We start from the raw sequence: 18,462 nt of genomic DNA on the forward strand, positions 1-18,462 counted from the left end.
GTTTTCATCCGTAATTACAGATTAAATTGCGGATCCATTCATTTCTATTGGCCATGGACACCTTTCCGTATATTTACGGGTGTGTGTCCATGCCGTAGAAATGATCTGCAAACATAGAAAACGTCCTATTCTTGTCCGCAATTGCGGCACGGACCCGGCCATTAAAGTGAATGGGCGCTTCCACAATTGCGGACGGCTACGGATGTGTATCAGTTGCCGTCAGATCCGTATTTGCAGACATTAAAAACCCTTACGGTTGTGTGTATGAGACTTTACTTGAAACTGTTTGTTTTCACAAATTGTCAAAAGTAACAACAGAAAATGACAGCTATTATAGCTCCTATAGGGGTTGTCACTTTCCCAGATTTGCCTTTCAGTAGTAAGGAAAATGGGTAACATCCTCTATTGTGATTTTTTTTTAAACACTGAGGGAGGAAACGACTAATATTGGTCATATATCGTCATATCGGCTAATAGCAACTTTCTGTTGATTAGTAAACCAATTTTAGCATAAACTACATACGGTGAATACATTTAAAGTAGGACTCCACCTTTGAATCAACTTAAAGAAAAGAGAACTGAATTAATATAATCTTAACGTATACCGTGGACACATGGCGGTAACTAGTAGAGAATCTGCTCATAGTACAATTTCCTAGTACATTAAAGTGGCTCCAAGCTTCAATTGTGTGCTTATTTATATAAAAGCACAACACATGTATGCAATATACAGGGTGGGCCATTTATATGGATACACCTAAATAAAATGGGAATGGTTGGTGATATTAACTTCCTGTTTGTGGCACATTAGTATATGGCCGACTTCAAAATGGCCGCCATGGTCAACACCCAGCTTGAATAGTTTCCCCCCTCCCATATACTAATGTGCCACAAACAGGAAGTTAATATCACCAACCATTCCCATTTTATTTAGGTGTATCCATATAAATGGCCCAACCTGTATATTATAATGACATAATTATAAAATACAGAAGTCATTGTTTTATAAAACATCTTCTAATACTTTCTGCAAAATAATAACTAATTTTCATTATAGAATATTCTTAATACAAAGAAATAATTTCTAGAGTTCTACAGTTTGGGTGTATTTATTAACCTCTTGCTCTGTTGGGTAATATCCCAGTGCTCGCATGATGAAAGGAACTTCTTTCAAGGGAATATGAGTTGAAACTTGTCTGGTCTCCATTGTATCAATACCCTGGTTACGCAGTTGTGCATAGTAAAAGTAATCTTCCAGCTCCTAAAGAGAAAGAAAACAACATGACAAAATGCCAGTATGGATCTACAGTAGTAGTAGTAGTAGTAGTAGTAGTAGTAGTAAATCAGTAGTAAATATTGGAAAAACATTATATAATGTTGTAATATATTGTACTAATTGTGTTATTGAAATAAAATGTTAGGTTACTTTTGAAGATCATTTTATATCTAAATGTCAACTGTATTTAGGCACCTAATGCACCTATAAGGAATGTACACTATATTGTCAAAAGTATGTGGACACTTGACCATCACACCTATATGTACTTACAGCTATAAAAGCCTCCATGCTTCTGGGAAGGCTTTCTACAATTTTCTGAAGTGTGTCTGTGGGAATTTTTGGCCATTTAGCCAAAAGAGCATGTGAGAGGTCAGAAATTGATGTTGGACGCAAAGGTCTGGCTCGCAATCGGCATTCCAATTCATCCCAAAGGTGTTCAGTTAGGTTGAGGTCAGGGTTCCTGTGGTGAGTTGGCACATTATGAAAACAGGCCGGCTCACTGCATATGTCGGCACCGAACTGCCTGTCAAGCTGTATCCTTTATGCCCAGCATACCGTCCCATAATTCCCAGCGGCATACAGTGTAAAATCGTGAGATTTCACTAATTATAATGAGAAGTCGCAGATCTGACAAAAAAGAAGTGCTGTATATAGCAGTTGTCCCACTTATGATATTTTTATGAACGTGAGAACGTTCATTAAACTAATGTTTGTCTGGATGATTGTAATATATATATTTTTTTTTCCAATATCGTTTTTATTGAATTTTTTAGAAAGAAACAAACACAACCAAACAGGGAGAATGCTCAACATGAGGATCTCCTCGTCACACAGACATAGAATATCACATACAAAACAAAACAAACATCACATGGATTCATAGATAATCCAGTATAATATACAGGAAATATGAAAATACAGCATTGGTTTACATATAACTATTTGTAAGGCTAAAGGATAGGGCAATATAAGGTATATGGGCAACCGACAAAATACATATTCTACCTTCAGAGTCAGGTAAAGAGGGGAGGGGGTTTCAGTCTACGGTTAGAGCAAATTCGCTCCAAAGTTTCCAAACTCTTTCGAATTTGGCTGTCGAGTGGGTCTTAAAGGCCCAGGATTTCTCCATATGATAGGAAAATTGAATTTGATCAACTAACTCCGATTTAGTCAGAGGGTCAGCCAGTTTCCATTGGCGTGCTATCATGAGTCTCGCAGCCATAATAATATGTGACACAACTATACGCCCAGAGGGAGGAAAGAGGTCCACACCTATGAAGCATAAAGCCAATCCAGGAGAGACCGTTATTTTAGATTTAAAATTTTTTGAGATGAGCCGGAAAGCAGCCAGCCAGAGGGAGAAGACAATTGGACATTCTCACCACATATGCATATATATACCTTTTGCTCCACATCCCCTCCAACATGACTCCGAAGCCGAACCCGACCTTTTAGCGACACGTGCAGGTGTAAGATACCAACGGAAAGCAATTATACGAGACATTTCCCAATGTATCGAACTCTTGGAAGATCTTCTCACTCAAGCCAATGCTTTAAACCAATCTTGAAGAGAAATATCCAGCCCCAGATCAATATCCCATGAGGACATATAGGAGAGTTTAGCGGTAGGGGAATAAGTAGTAAATAGGCCGTAAAATAAAGAAATACCTTTAACCTTAGGAAGCTTATTAGCATAAAAGAGTACAGCCTGATGTGGGAGAGGCGAGGTAAAAATATCCACCGAGGAAAGCGCATGTCTAATACAGAGATACTTATAAAAATCTGTTCTAGGAATTCCATAACAAGAAGATAAATCCTCAAACGATGTAAAGGTAGATTCACTATAGAAAGACTAAATGGTCGTCATACCTGCAGACTCCCAAGCGTCAATATTAACATTATCTAACATAGAATAATGGTATAGTTTCCCACTATTAGACATCCACCAGCTGCCAACCTGATCTAGTATAGTCGCCATATAGTACTTATATAGGTCAGGAACTCCCATCCCCCTGAACTGCCATGGTCTAATCAAAGTGGACATCCTAACTCTGGGGGGCTTTTTCCTTCAGATAAATTGGGACATTTCCATTTGTAATCTTGAGAATAAAGGAGGTCGATAAGGGTATAGAGACCATCCGAAAAGTATATAAAATGATTGGAAGGACCATCATTTTAATTAGCGCTATTCTACTGGCCCAGGAAATAAATGGAATAGACAGTTTCCCCAATTGGTTCGACACTCTAGAAACTAACGGAGAGTAGTTATAACCAAACAGCAAGGAAATTGGATATGCAAGTTTGAATCCTAAATACTGTATATTATCGGAATTCCACTTGTACGGATACTTAGAGAGAATCTGTCACCTCATTATAAGTGCCCTATCTCCTACATAAGGTGATGGGCGCTATAATGTAGGTGAGAGCAGTGCTTTTTATTTAAAAAACGATCTATTTTTACCACTTTATTAGCGTTTATAGATTTATGCTAATGAGTTGCTTAATGCCCAAGTGGGCGTATTTTTACTTTAGACCAAGTGGGCGTTGTACAGGGGAGTGTATGACGCTGACCAATCAGCATCATGCACTCCTCTTCATTCATTTACACAGCGCATAGGGATCCTATTAGATCCTTATGTGCTGTCTTATACTAACACATTAGCAATACTGAAGTGTTTAAACAGTGAATAGACATTCCACGGGATGTCTATTCACAATCTCTGCACTTCGTTACTGTTTCTATGGTAGTTACAGCAGAGGAAGCGTGATCTCGTTGTAACCTGTCATTTACTCGTAATCTCGCGAGATTACGCGTCCTCTGCTGTAACTACCACAGACAGAGTGACGAAGTGCAGAGATTGTGAATAGACATTCCGTGGAATGTCTATTCACTGTCTAAACACTTCAGTATTGTTAATGTGTAAGTATAAGACAGCACATAAGGATCTAACAGGATCCCTATGCGCTGTGTAAATGAATGGAGAGGAGTGAATGATGCTGATTGGTCAGCGTCATACACTCCCATGTACAACGCCCACTTGGTCTAAAGTAAAAATACGCCCACTTGGGCATTAAGCAACTCATTAGAATAAATCTAAAAATGCTAATAAAGTGGTAAAAATAGATCGTTTTTTTAAATAAAAAGCATTACTGTCACCTACATTATAGCGCTGATCTCCTTATGTAGGAGATAGGGCACTTATAATGAGGTGACAGATTCTCTCTAAGTATCCGTACAAGTGGAATTCCGATAATATACAGTATTTGGGAATCAAACTTGCATATCCAATTTCCTTGCTGTTTGGTTATAACTACTCTCCGTTAGTTTCTAGAGTGTCGAACCAATTGGGGAAACTGTCTATTCCATTTATTTCCTGGGCCAGTAGAATAGCGCTAATTAAAATGATGGTCCTTCCAATCATTTTATATACTCCCATATTCCCATATTCAGAACTTGAAATTTACTTGGATTAACCTTATAGTAAGGCCTCATGCACACGACCGTAAAAACACCCGTTATTACGGGTCGTAATTACGACCCATAATAACGGGCTCATAGACTTCTATTGGCCACGGGTACCTTCCCGTTTTCTTACGGGAAGGTGCCCGTGCCGTTGAAAAAGATAGAACATGTCCTATTTCAGGCCGTAATAACGGCACGGACAGCCCATAGAAGTCTATGGGGCTCCCGTAATAACGGGTGACTACATGTGTGCACCCGTCATTACGGGAGCTTTGCTAGGCGACGTCGGTAAATAGTCACTGTCCAGAGTGCTGAAAGAGTTAACTGATCGGCAGTAACTCTTTCAGCACCCTGGACAGTGAATTCCGATCAGAATATAGAGCAACCTGTAAAAAAAAAAGACGTTCATACTTACCGAGAACTTCCTGCTTCCTCCAGTCCGGTCTCCCGGCCGTTGCCTTGGTGACGCGTCCCTCTCGACATCCGGCCCGACTTCCCTGGATGACGTTTCAGCCCATGTGACCGCTGCAGCCAATCACAGGCCAATCACAGGCTGCAGCGGTCACATGGACTGCCGCGTCATCCAGGGATGTCGGGCTGGATGTGAAGAGAGGGACGCGTCACCAAGACAACGGCCGGGTAAGTATGAATTTCTTTAACTTTTATTACAGAAAGGGCTGTCCCTTCTCTCTATCCTGCACTGATAGAGAGAAGGGGCTGCCGATTACTGCAGTGTAATTTTGCAGCCTAAAACGTGCCCGTAAATACGGGTGGAGTATGGGTGACACCGGGCCCGTATTTACAGGCACGGGCCCGTAAATACTGGTGCAAAACGGGTCGAATACGTGTGACACCGGACCCGTATTTACGCCAGTATTTACGGGTGGGAAAAAATACGGTCGTGTGCATGAGGCCTAAGACACTCGGCCAAACTCCTCCAAAGTAGACTGCAGTGCTGCCAAAGAGGACTCAGGATGTGATAATGCTAAAAGAACATCATGGGCATATAAACCGATTTTGTGAGTCATCCCTCCTATCTGTATACCTTGAATCTCCCTATTCTCTCTAATTGCAGTAGCAATAGGTTCCCTCACTAGAGCAAAAATAGGTGGAGAGCGTGGACACCCCTGACGAATACCATTCGTAATCTGAAAGGGCTCAGAGAGGAAGCCAGAAACTAACACTTTAGCTGAAGATTTGGAGTATAAAGCTAGAAAGGCAGATTTTATATAACCTGAAATACCAAATTTCTCCAAGATGTTAGAAAGATATGCCCAGTTCACTCGATCAAAAGCTTTTTCTGCATCCAAAGGTAATAATAAAGAGGGTGTTTTGTTGTGCTCAACCCATTGAATTAAATCAATGAAACGTCTGGTACCTTCAGGTGGCTGTCTCCAAGCAACAAAGCCCACTTGATCAGGGGATATAAAGTCTGGAATGATATGGAGCAACCTTTCAGATAACACCTTAGCAAAAAATTTCAGATCTGAGTTCAACAAAGAAATAGGCCTAAAATTGGCTGGGGTGTCAGGAGCCTTCCCAGGTTTAGGGATAGTAACAATAATTGCAGATAGCATCTCCTCTGGGAAAGATCCATCCACCACGGCTTTGTTAAATACAGCTACTAAATGGGGCAATAGTAGATCAATAAACTTTTTATAATACAAATTTATGAATCCATCAGGTCCAGGAGCTTTGAATGGTTTAAGTGAAAAAAAAACGCCTTAGAAACTTCTACAGTGGTGATAGGATCGGATAATGATCTCAAGGACTCTGAGTCAATTGAGGGCAACTGTACGCTGTCTAAAAATGAAGAAATCTCCTGTTGTGAAGGATGATATGTGGAGGGGTCTGAACACAGATTATATAGCCCCTCATAATATGAGCGAAATTGTTTTGCTATTAACCTCGGGTCCGACACTTTCTCACCTCCTTCTCCTATTAAATGAGCAATTTTTGACCTCCCAGCAAAATGTTTAACCTTCCGAGCTAAGCGAGCTCCAGCTCTGTTATTATGTACATAAGAGTTCAACTGGAACTTCCTCAGGGTATAATCATATCTAGACTGTAGCACAGTTTGTAAATGCATCCTCAAATTACGTAAAGTGGGCATGTAATATATCGAGGGGGATGCTTTATTAAGACTCTCTATGTGGGAAATTTTAGTTACCGTCTCTGTCATCTTCCTCCCTCATACACTTAGCCTTAGCAGATGCCTGAATGAAGATACCCCTCATATAAGCCTTATGTGCATTCCACAGAGAATGAGGATTAGTAACAGATGGAGCATTGATTTCAAAGTAGGTGGTGAGGGCATCCTTAATTCTAGTCTGGTAGTCCGGTTGAGATTAGATGTAATAATTAAGCTTCCACTGGGAGGGGGGGGGGGGGGGACTAGACCTTTCCTAAACCATTAATGAAACCGGGGCATGATCGGACCAAGTGATGTCCCCTATAGAGGTATATCTAGTCAACATTAACATTTGCCTATCAACGAGAAAGTAATCTATACGTGAGTAACATAATCTTAGGGAGGAAAAAACGTATAGTCCCTTTCAGTTCCATGTTGACATCTCCATACATCAAATAATCCTTCCTCAAGTACCTGATGCGAGAGAAAATCATGCCGCCTGCCAATCATAGTGGAATCCAAGTGACCATCTAGTACAGCATTAAAATCCCCCGCAATAATAAGACGGCCTTGTTTAACGCCTTAATGACCAGGCTATTTTAGACCTTAATGACCAAGCCATTTTTTACGTTTTTCCATTGTCGCATTCCAAGAGCTATAACCTTTTTATTTTTGCGTCGACATAGCCGTATAAGGTCTTGTTTTTTGCGGGACAAGTTGTACTTTTTAATAGCACCATTTTGGGGGACATATTATTTATTGATTAACTTTTATGAACTTTTTTTTGGGGGGGAATAGAAAAAAACCTGAAATTTCACCACTCTTTTTCGCGTCTTAAATCAACGGCGTTTACCGTGTGATATAAATAACTCAATAACTTTATTCAGCGGGTTGTTACGATTGCAACGATACCAAATTTGTATAGTTTTTGTATGTTTTACTACTTTTACACAGTAAAAACGCTTTTTTTTCAAAATGACTTGTTTTTGTGTCTCCATATTTGAAGAGCCGTAACGTTTTTCTTTTTTCGTCGATGCGGTCGTATGAGGGCTTTTTTTTTTGTGGGAAGACTTGTCGTTTTTATTGGTATCATTTTGGAGTAGATGCGACTTTTTGATCTCTTTTTATCACATTTTTTTAAAGTCAGGATTCACAGAAAATAGCAATTTTTCCATAGTTTTTTATTAAATTTTTTACGGCGTTCACCGTGCGGGTTAAATAATGTAATAGACTTATAGTCGGGGTCGTTACGGACACGGCGATACCAAATATGTGTAACTTTTTTACTTTATTTTGTTTTTTTAATAGTAAAGCATTATGTATGGGGAAAAGCTGGGTTTTTCATTTTTTTTCACATTTCTTTTTTAAATTAACTTTATTAAACTTTTTTTTCACTTTTTTACTAGTCCCACTAGGGGACTATAATATGCGATTCTCCGATCGCTATTATAATATACTGCAATACTTTTGTATTGCAGTGTATTACTGCCTGTCCGTTTAAAACGGGCAGGCATCTGCTAGGTCATGCCAGAGTCATGATCTAGCAGGCATTCGCTCCAGGCAGACCTGGGGGCCTTTATTAGGCCCCCGGCTGCCATTAGAGACACAGACACTCGGCGATCTTATCGCCGGGTGTCGGTGGGGAGAGACGGAGCTCCCTCCCTCTCTCCAAAACCACTCAGATGCGGTGCACGCTATTGCGCACCGCATCTGAAGGGTTAAACAGGTGAGATCGATACTAATATCGATCTCACCCGGCAGAGCAGGGACGCTCCCAGCCCTCAGCTGCCTCTAGCAGCTGAGATCAGGGAGATTTGACGCTCCCTGCTCTGTTTACTTTATCCTGATGCAGTGCCGTAAAAAGGCATATGCATCAGAATAAAGCCCGTTAGTGGCCGCCGTTAAAAGGCGTATTGGCGGTCACTAACGGGTTAAGTTCCTCCACTTTTAGGCCCCATGCACACGGCCGTGCCCGTAATCACGGCCCGTGGAACATTTTTACGGCACGGACACCCATCCGTAGCGATATGATAAGGTATCCACGTTCAATGGAAGTGAATGGGTCCGTTGTTGCGGTCTGCAAAAACGGACGTTTTTTACGGTCGTGTGCATGGGGCTTGCCTTGCCTTGCCTTGCCTCTTATTTGGAAAATACACATTTACAATAGTATATTTCACATTGTTAATATCACAGCTTAATATAAGAAAACGACCTGAGGGGTCCGACACCACTCTATGAGTAACAAAGACTACAGAAATTTTTAACCGCTATAAGCACCCCCTTTTTCTTAATATCAGCTGAAGCGACAAAAACATGAGGGAAGGCCTTATGCGTACACGCTGGGGCTGAGGACTTCTCTTGAACCAGGAAAAACATCACATTTTAAACTACGAGCTTCTTTCCATAAAAAACTACGTTTGAACGGACTATTAAGTCCATGGGCGTTAATGGAGGAGATTTTAAGAGCCATTAAATCTAGAAAGGAAATACCACGAGACAGCCGATCGAACAATCCAACCTACAAATTGGAAAAAAGAAAGGCCCGATATCCTGTACATAACATGAGAAGAGCTGTAAAACAATACATAGCATCCCGGTGAAGGAAAACAATTAGAATCCGACATAATGAAAAACAAGTTTGTAATAGATTTTATAATGTTTACATCTTGCTGGAAGATCAGGACACCAAGAAAGGAGGTTTAAAAGGTGTCATTGAAAAAAAACCAGTGACATATGTAACCTTAGGTTCCTATGTAAAAGAAACGTATTGTAAAGGATCTGCCAGACACAGCTTCTGTGTCGACGCCCGTGGTTAGTCAATCTGCACCTGCTCCTAAGTCTGATCGAGTGACCCCTCGTTCTACCAATCAGGCTGGGAGGCTGAGGAGTGGGAGAGCCTATCACAGCCTGGCCAGACGGAGCTAGCTCCCGCCCTCTGTCTATTTATACCTTCACTTCCTGCTCCTCCTTTGCCTGTGATTCTCCTGTTTCCTGGCTCTGCTGCTGCTGCTTGAAATATTTGTCCATGCTTCATATTGACCCTGGCTTACTGACTACTCTCCTGCTCTGCGTTTGGTACCTCGTACACTCCTGGTTTGACTCGGCTCGTTCACTACTCTCCTCTGCGTTTGGTACCTCGTACACTCCTGGTTTGACTCGGCTCGTTCACTTCTCTTATTGCTCACGGTGTTGCCGTGGGCAACTGCCCCATTTCCCTTAGCTTCTGTGTACCCATGTCTGTTTGTCTGTCGTGTACTTATTGAGCGTAGGGACCGTCGCTCAGTTGTACGCCGTCACATAGGACGGGCCGTAGCAAGTAGGCAGGGACTGAGTGGCGGGTAGATTAGGGCTCACCTGTCTGTCTCCCTTCCCCATCATTACATAATCACAGGCCCATATACCTTTTCTACCCTGGTCCCTGACACAACTATGGACCCCCTTGAGACCCTGGCTCAGCAAATGCATGGCCTCTCCCTACAGGTCCAAGCCCTGGCTCAGAGGGGCAACCAGCATGATGCTACCCTGGTAGTGTCCCGCACCTCACCTCTTGAACCCCACCTCAAGTTGCCTAAACGGTTCTCAGGGGACCGGAAGACCTTTTTCTCCTTTCGGGAGAGTTGTAGGCTTTATTTCCAATTAAAGCCCCACTCCTCAGGTTCTGAGAGCCAGCGAGTGGGTATAATTATGTCCCGGCTCCAGGATGGGCCCCAAGAATGGGCCTTCTCCTTGGCTCCTGACGCCCCTGAACTTTCCTCTGTTGATCTTTTTTTTTCTGCTCTCGGGCTCATATATGACGAGACTGACAAGACTGCCTTTGCTGAGAGTCAGCTGGTGACCTTACGTCAGGGTAAGAGACCCGTTGTGGAGTACTGTTCTGATTTTAGGAAGTAGTGTGTAGCTTCTCGGTGGAATGACCCTGCCTTGAGGTGCCAGTTTAGATTGGGTCTGTCGAACGCCCTGAAAGACCTGTTAGTTAGCTATCCCTCTTCTGACTCCCTAGACCAGGTTATGGCTTTAGCGGTACGTCTTGACCCACGTCTCAGGGAACGACGACTTGAACGTTTTGGTGCCTTCTCCTCTGACCCCCCCCCCATGATGGCTCCCGAGGTTCCGTTGCTTCGTTGTTCCACGGAAAACTCGGATGAACCTATGCAACTCGGGGCCTCCGTGTCTCCCCAACAACGTAGAGAGTTCCGCAGGAAGAATGGTCTCTGCTTCTACTGTGGGGATGTCAAGCATCAAGTGAACAACTGTCCTAGGCGTAAGAATAAGCAGCCAGAAGAACTTCCGCACCTAAGTGATCATCGGGGAGGTCACTTGGGCGCACAGGTATTTCCCGTAAATATGAAACCTAATAAAATCTTGCTTCCCTTTCAGGTCTCTTTTGGTGGTAGGTCTGCTACCGGCAGTGCCTTCGTGGATTCAGGGTCTTCTGCTAATATTATGTCTGTGGAATTTGCTATGTCTCTAGCTATGCCATTGATTGACTTGCCTAAACCTGTCCCGGTAGTGGGTATCGACTCCACTCCTCTTGCTAATGGTTATTTTACGCAGCATACCCCTGTTTTTGAACTCCTTGTTGGCTCCATGCATTTGGAGCAGTGCTCTGTACTGGTGATGCAGGGATTATCGTCCGATTTGGTTTTAGGCCTTCCCTGGTTGCAGATGCATAATCCCACGTTTAATTGGAATACTGGGGATCTTACCAAATGGGGTAATGAATGCATGACGTCATGTTTTTCTGTTAATTTAATTTCTCTCCCTGAGGAGGTGAACACTCTACCTGAGTTTATTCAAGACTTCGCTGATGTTTTTTCTAAAAAGGCCTCCGAAGTGTTACCTCCTCATAGAGAATACGATTGCGCAATCGATTTGGTACCAGGAGCTAAGCTCCCTAAGGTTAGGATATTTAATCTCTCTTGTCCCGAACGTGAGGCCATGAGAGAGTATATCCAGGAATGCCTGGCCAAGGGTTACATTCGCCCCTCTACTTCTCCTGTAGGTGCTGGCTTCTTCTTCGTAGCCTAAGACGGCCGTGCATTGACTACCGAAACTTGAATAAGGTCACTGTAAGGAACCAGTATCCCCTTCCTTTGATTCCTGATCTCTTCAATCAGGTTCAGGGGGCCCAATGGTTCTCTAAGTTTGATTTACGGGGGGCTTATAACCTTATCCGCATCAAAGAGGGGGATGAGTGGAAGACTGCGTTTAACACGCCCGAAGGTCATTTAGAATACCTCGTCATGCCCTTTGGGTTGTGTAATGCTCCCACGGTCTTCCAGAATTTTATAAATGAAATTTTAAGAGACTACCTGGGGGTATTTCTTGTAGTGTACCTTGATGACATACTTGTGTTTTCCAAGGACACATTGAGCATGTCGGGAAGGTGCTCCAGGCCCTTCGGGAAAACAAACTGTTTGCTAAAACCGAAAAATGTGTGTTTGGGGTGCAGGAGATACCATTTTTGGGTCAAATCCTCACTCCTCATGAATTCCGCATGGACCCTGCCAAGGTTCAGGCTGTGGCTGAATGGGTCCAACCTGCCTCCCTGAAGGCGTTACAGTGCTTCCTGGGGTTTGCTAATTATTACAGGAGATTTATTGCTAACTTCTCGGTCATCGCTAAGCCTCTTACGGATCTTACTCGCAAAGGTGCTGATCTCCTCCACTGGCCTCCAGAGGCGGTCCAGGCACTTGAGGTCCTTAAGAAGTGCTTTATCTCGGCCCCAGTGCTGATTCAGCCTAACCAAATGGAGCCATTCATCGTGGAGGTTGATGCCTCCGAGGTGGGAGTGGGTGTTGTCTTGTCCCAGGGTACCAGGTCCCTCACCCATCTCCGTCCCTGTGCCTACTTCTCCAGGAAGTTCTCGCCCACTGAGAGTAACTATGATATTGGCAACCGCAAACTCTTAGCAATTAAATGGGCATTTGAAGAGTGGCGCCACTTCCTGGAGGGGGCTAGGCACCAGGTAACGGTCCTTACCGACCACAAGAATCTTGTTTTCCTAGAATCTGCCCGGAGGCTTAACCCGAGACAAGCTCGATGGGCGTTATTTTTTACTTTATTCAACTTTTTGGTCACCTATAGGGCTGGGTCTAAAAATATTAAGGCTGATGCACTGTCGCGTAGCTTCATGTACAGCCCTCGTTCGGAGGAAGATCCTGCTTGTGTTTTGCCCCAGGTATAATCATTTCCTCTGTTGATTCTGACCTAGTCCCCGAAATTGCGGCTGATCAAGGTTCAGCTCCCGGGAACCTTCCTGAGCACAAGTTGTTTGTTCCCCTGCAATTCCGGCTAAGGGTACTCAGGGAAAATCATGACTCTGCACTATCTGGCCATCCAGGCATCCTGGGTACCAAGCATCTCATTGCCAGAAACTATTGGTGGCCTGGGTTGCTTAGAGACGTTAAGGCCTACGTCGCCGCTTGTGAAATTTGTGCTAGGTCCAAGACTCCCAGGTCCCGACCAGCGGGCTTACTATGTTCTTTGCCCATTCCTCAGAGACCTTGGACCCATATCTCCATGGATTTTATCACCGATTTGCCTCCATCTCAAGGCAAGTCGGTGGTGTGGGTTGTAGTAGACCGCTTCAGTAAGATGTGCCATTTCTTGCCCCTCAAGAAACTACCCAATGCTAAGACGTTAGCTACCTTGTTTGTCAAACACATCCTGCGTCTCCATGGGGTTCCTGTCAATATTGTTTCTGACAGAGGGGTACAATTAGTTTCATTGTTTTGGAGAGCCTTCTGTAAAATGTTGAAGATTGATCTCTCCTTCTCCTCAGCCTTCCATCCTGAAACTAATGGCCAAACGGAGAGGACTAATCAGTCTCTAGAACAATATTTAAGGTGTTTTATCTCTGACTGTCAATATGATTGGGTCTCCATCATTTCCCTCGCCGAATTTTCCCTTAATAACCGGGTCAGTAACTCGTCAGGGGTCTCGCCCCTTTTCTGTAATTTTGGGTTTAATCCACGGTTCTCCTACGTTTCACCTGGTGGTTCCAACAATCCTAAGGTAGATGTCATTCATCGGGAACTGTGCACAGTCTGGGCCCAAGTTCAGAAGAACCTAGAGGTGTCCCAGAGCATACAAAAGACTCAGGCAGATAGAAGACGTTCTGCTAACCCCTTGTTTGTGGTCGGGGATCTGGTGTGGCTGTCTTCAAAAAATTTGCGCCTTAAAGTCCCGTCCAAAAAGTTTGCTCCGTGGTATATAGGGCCGTACAAGGTCATTGAAGTCCATAACCCTGTCTCCTTCCGACTGGAGTTACCCCCGTCTTTTCGAATACACGACGTGTTTCATGCCTCCCTCCTGAAACGCTGCTTCCCGTCCTTGGCTCCCTCGAGGAAACCTCCGGTCCCTGTTCTCACCCCTGAAGGGGTAGAATTCGAGGTGGCCAAGATTGTGGACAGCAGGATGGTCTAAGGCTCTCTCCAGTACCTGGTCCATTGGAGAGGATACGGGCCTGAGGAGAGGACTTGGGTACCCGCCCGGGATGTTCACGCTGCAGTATTGCTCAGGAGGTTCCATCTTCGGTTCCCCAATAAGCCAGGTCTACCTAGAAAGGGTCCAGTGGCCACTCATAAAAGGGGGGGGTACTGTAAAGGATCTGCCAGACTCTCGCCCTCTGTCTATTTATACCTTCACTTCCTGCTCCTCCTTTGCCTGTGATTCTCCTGTTTCCTGGCTCTGCTGCTGCTGCTTGAACTATTTGTCCCTGCTTCATATTGACCCTGGCTTACTGACTACTCTCCTGCTCTGCGTTTGGTACCTCGTAGTTCACTTCTCTTGTTGCTCTTGGTGCTGCCGTGGGCAACTGCCCCATTTCCCTTAGCTTCTGTGTACCCATGTCTGTTTGTCTGTCGTGCACTTATTGAGCGTAGGGACCGTCGCCAAGTTGTACGCCGTCGCCTAGGATGGGCCGTTGCAAGTAGGCAGGGACTGAGTGGCGAGTAGATTAGGGCTCATCTGTCTGTCTCCCTTCCCTGTCATTACACGTATACTGTGCTATATACGTTTCTTTGGGGGGGTCCCTTTGCACTGAAAAGTATAGTCCACTACGCTTTTCAGTACAGTTGAAAAAAAGGGTATCTGGACAAAAAGGACACAACTTTGTCATACGTCATGTCAATAGGGCCCTATGGATACGTTCGGCATATATGATGGGAGTGTTCCAAATATACACTGCAAACAGAGTGTATACATAGCCTTATTTTGCCCAGGTTCCCAATCATTAACAGTCCAATCTCTGCCTCCAAAAATGTTTTAATGGATAGTAACCAACCTTGAATAATGCTCCATGTCTTCCTCCTGGCAACATTCCATAGAATGGAATCAGATCTTCTCCCCCAAGAGAAGCTACTGCCTCCAAAGACCTGCAATCCAAATAGAAACATAACGACCTGCAAGGTATGCAACGGTTTGTAATTTTTATTTAATAAGATCTTTTGTGGGTTTTTTAGCTGAATGTTCCCTAGGTGTAATAAGCAATGATCATGTCTCAATCAGAACAATTTGATTATAACAAGTCCCTAGAAATGGTTGAGGGCTTAACTAATACTTCACACGTATATCGTATGTGCAGGATAGTACATGTGTAAGTAATCTTTGTCTAATGTAATAAAAAGTTTTTTTGTGTTGCAGCATGATTTGTTTTAATTATTTATTTTATTGACACTTTTTTTTATTTGTTTTTACTCCAATTAGGGGAATTTGTGTTCTTTTTTTTTTTTTAACATAATGTACTGTCATATGTCTATATAATAGTATCTTAATACCTGTGCATGTAAAATGCACAGGCATCTGTTAGGGCATCCCTAAGGTTTATGACTAGTTACTAGGGTCTGTCCCTGGCCCAAGGCTGACAGGGACAGGACAAAGGGAGCCGCCTCCTGTCAATCACAGCCAGACTACCGCTCTTAATCACACAGACACAGCTGGTTGTGTCTGCGTGATCAGTGATGATGTAGATGTACGACACCCTGCAGGAACTACATACAGCCAATGTACGCCATGTCATTTTTTTTCAAATTCAAGAATGTTTTATTTTATACCAACAAAAAGGAAATAAGATACAAATACAAAAGATTCAAAAAGCATACGAGAAACATAAATTCCAGCGAACAGGCAAAGATCCATAGTAATTTCAGTGTATAGACAGTCCAACCTAACTATCAGAGTCAAGAGGATGGCTCTGAAAGAGGTTAATGAGGTGGGCCAATCCAGTGTAACCCAGACAAAATAAGTGCCGGCAACGTATGCCTATGTTGGCAATGGTCGCTGGGAAATCAGATGGATCATACCTGTTTAGAGAAAGAAGGACAAAAGAGAGATAGAGAAGAGGCCAGTACAAAGTACTACAGAATAGAAAAGGAAGGTAGGGACACGATGAACCCGGAACCTAAGAAATGATAATAATACAATAAGGAGGCAGAAAGTCATCCGATAGCTACATTGACAGTAAAAGATGCAAGTACAATTGCCAGGGGAGAGGCACAGTAGAAGAGAAAAGGTCTGAAGCAAGAAACCACTTCCCATTAGCTAACCAATGTATGGTACATGGAGGACGACAGAAAAATGTTACACTGAAGTTAGGTGTTTATGTAGCGAGTGGTCACCTCTGGGGTTTGGGCTATGAGATCCTCCATCCTCTGCACCAATGCAACCCCCTGGAACCAATTATCCAAAGTAGGGGTTCTATTAGTTTCCATTTGCATGGAATAACTGACTTCGCTGCCAGTAATAAGTGTCTAATGAGGAGATCGTTTGTATGCATACATGGGCATGGGGAACATAAACAATAGCGTCGGCTCAGGAACCAAAAATCCAGTGGTTTCGTGGATAAATGTAAGTAACGCTTCCCAGAAAGACCTCAGTAGAGGGAAGCTCCACCAAATGTGCGTCATGGAGCCACCGGGTGCACCACAGCAATTGTCAGGTACTAGGGGATACCATTTATGGAGTGTGGTAGGGACACGGTACCACCAAGAGACTATTTTAAAGCTGGTCTCTTGAGCATGGGTGGCCAAAGAGGCTTTATGGGAGAAGTAGAAGCAGCGCTTCCACTGTGCATCAGTAAATAGTTTGTTCAGTATGAGAGTGGCTGTTGTGAACGATTGGTGAGAAATTAGTCGTAAAGTGTGGAAATAGTGTGCAAGGGGGGGGGGAGTGGGTAGAGGAGATGCATAACTACTCAAAGTCAGTTAAAGGGGTTGTCCAGAAAAAAATAATTCTAAAAAGTGTCCCCCAGCCTTGGTTTGCCTTCCCTAATACCCCCTATTAAACTTCTAACCAGTTTCTGTTTGATTTCCATCGTCACTGCTGCTCTTTCTGTTTGTTTACATCCCTTGCTGTTTGTTTACATCCCTTACTGTCTGTTTCCTGTCTTGTAACCCACCATACCCATGATCCCCTGTAATGTAGATGTTACATGCAGTCCTATGTAACACCGCAGATAACACACAGTGATATCTCTCTGAGTACAGATAGTAGTGTTACCTGCAGTCCTATGTAACACCACAGATAACACAATGATAATTCTGATTACAGATAATGTGGCAGATGTTGCCTGCAGTCCTATGTATCATCACAGATAACACAGTGATAACTCTCTGAGAACAGATAATGTAAGAGACAAACACATGCAGAGACACAGACAGACAGAGACACACACACACACACACCGCACACACACACACACACACACACACACACACACACTGTAACATATACACATACAAAGACAGAGACACACTGTATACACACTACACACACACAGACACTCACCATGTCTCCGTGCTGCCTCTATCACAGGTCAGGACGGACTGTGGGCGGAGCTTCCTCTTCTGCTTCTCGGCATGTGTAACAGCAGAGCACAGAGTAGAGGCAGAGCTGGAAGGCTGCAGCACGGGAGTGGACCTGTCCCCTGACCTGAGTCATCTGACCTCGTGTCACTGACGTGAGGTCAGGTGACAGGTAAGGTGACTGGACTGGTCCACTCCCTGGCCGTCACAGACCCCAGTCAGAACGCCGTAATTTCCTGTCTCTTCCTAAAGCTGCTGCAGGTGTCCGACATACGGGGGGCGCCTGTCGGCGGCGCGGGAGGGGGGGGGGGCGCACGCTGAAGAGCAGCTGATCGCTGCTGACAGGCGCCCCGTATGTCGGACACCTGCAGCAGCTTTAGGAAGAGACAGGAAATTACGGCGTTCTGACTGGGGTCATAGGCACGCTAACAGTGAAAAGCTATATAGGCTGGACAGGCAGTAATCAACCAGCACACGCCGAAACGACACGTCACCAGTGACGTGTCGTATCCCATCCGAGGTCTCCCTGGGGCGAGACCATGTGATCGGGATACGACACGACAGTGGAGGTGTCTGAAAAAGTGACGTCAGAAGTCATGTGATCCGAAGAAAGGAACAGCCAGAGCGGAGAACAGAAGCAAGATTGCACGGGTAAGTATATTATTCAACTGTAAATATGTGCAATGTGTGTTTGAATTTACTGAAAAAATAAATCTCGGACAACCCCTTTAAAGTACAGTGAAGGGTTGCATGTTTTTTAGTGGCAACATAGAAATGTTTCAAC

The 18,462-nt window shown here is 43.9% G+C and overlaps 1 protein-coding gene and 1 long non-coding RNA gene across 3 annotated transcripts in view; one reads left to right on the forward strand and one right to left on the reverse strand.

Moving 5' to 3' along the window:
* Positions 1-18,462, forward strand: part of LOC142658689 (uncharacterized) — a 32,583-nt gene that overhangs the window by 10,896 nt on the left and 3,225 nt on the right. The gene's annotated exons all lie outside the window — the stretch shown is intronic.
* The window catches only part of CFAP251 (cilia and flagella associated protein 251), an 89,943-nt gene that overhangs the window by 7,433 nt on the left and 64,048 nt on the right, over positions 1-18,462 (reverse strand). For both annotated transcript variants that reach the window (XM_075834285.1, XM_075834278.1), the window contains exons 18-19: positions 15,161-15,251; positions 1,118-1,261 (exon numbers count right to left, since the gene is read on the reverse strand). In XM_075834285.1, coding sequence (XP_075690400.1) covers positions 1,118-1,261; positions 15,161-15,251 — 235 coding nt within the window. The remainder of the gene's footprint in view (positions 1-1,117; positions 1,262-15,160; positions 15,252-18,462) is intronic.

Source organism: Rhinoderma darwinii, chromosome 1 (assembly GCF_050947455.1).
Source record: "Rhinoderma darwinii isolate aRhiDar2 chromosome 1, aRhiDar2.hap1, whole genome shotgun sequence".
In the NCBI taxonomy this organism is placed as follows: Eukaryota; Metazoa; Chordata; class Amphibia; order Anura; family Rhinodermatidae; genus Rhinoderma; species Rhinoderma darwinii.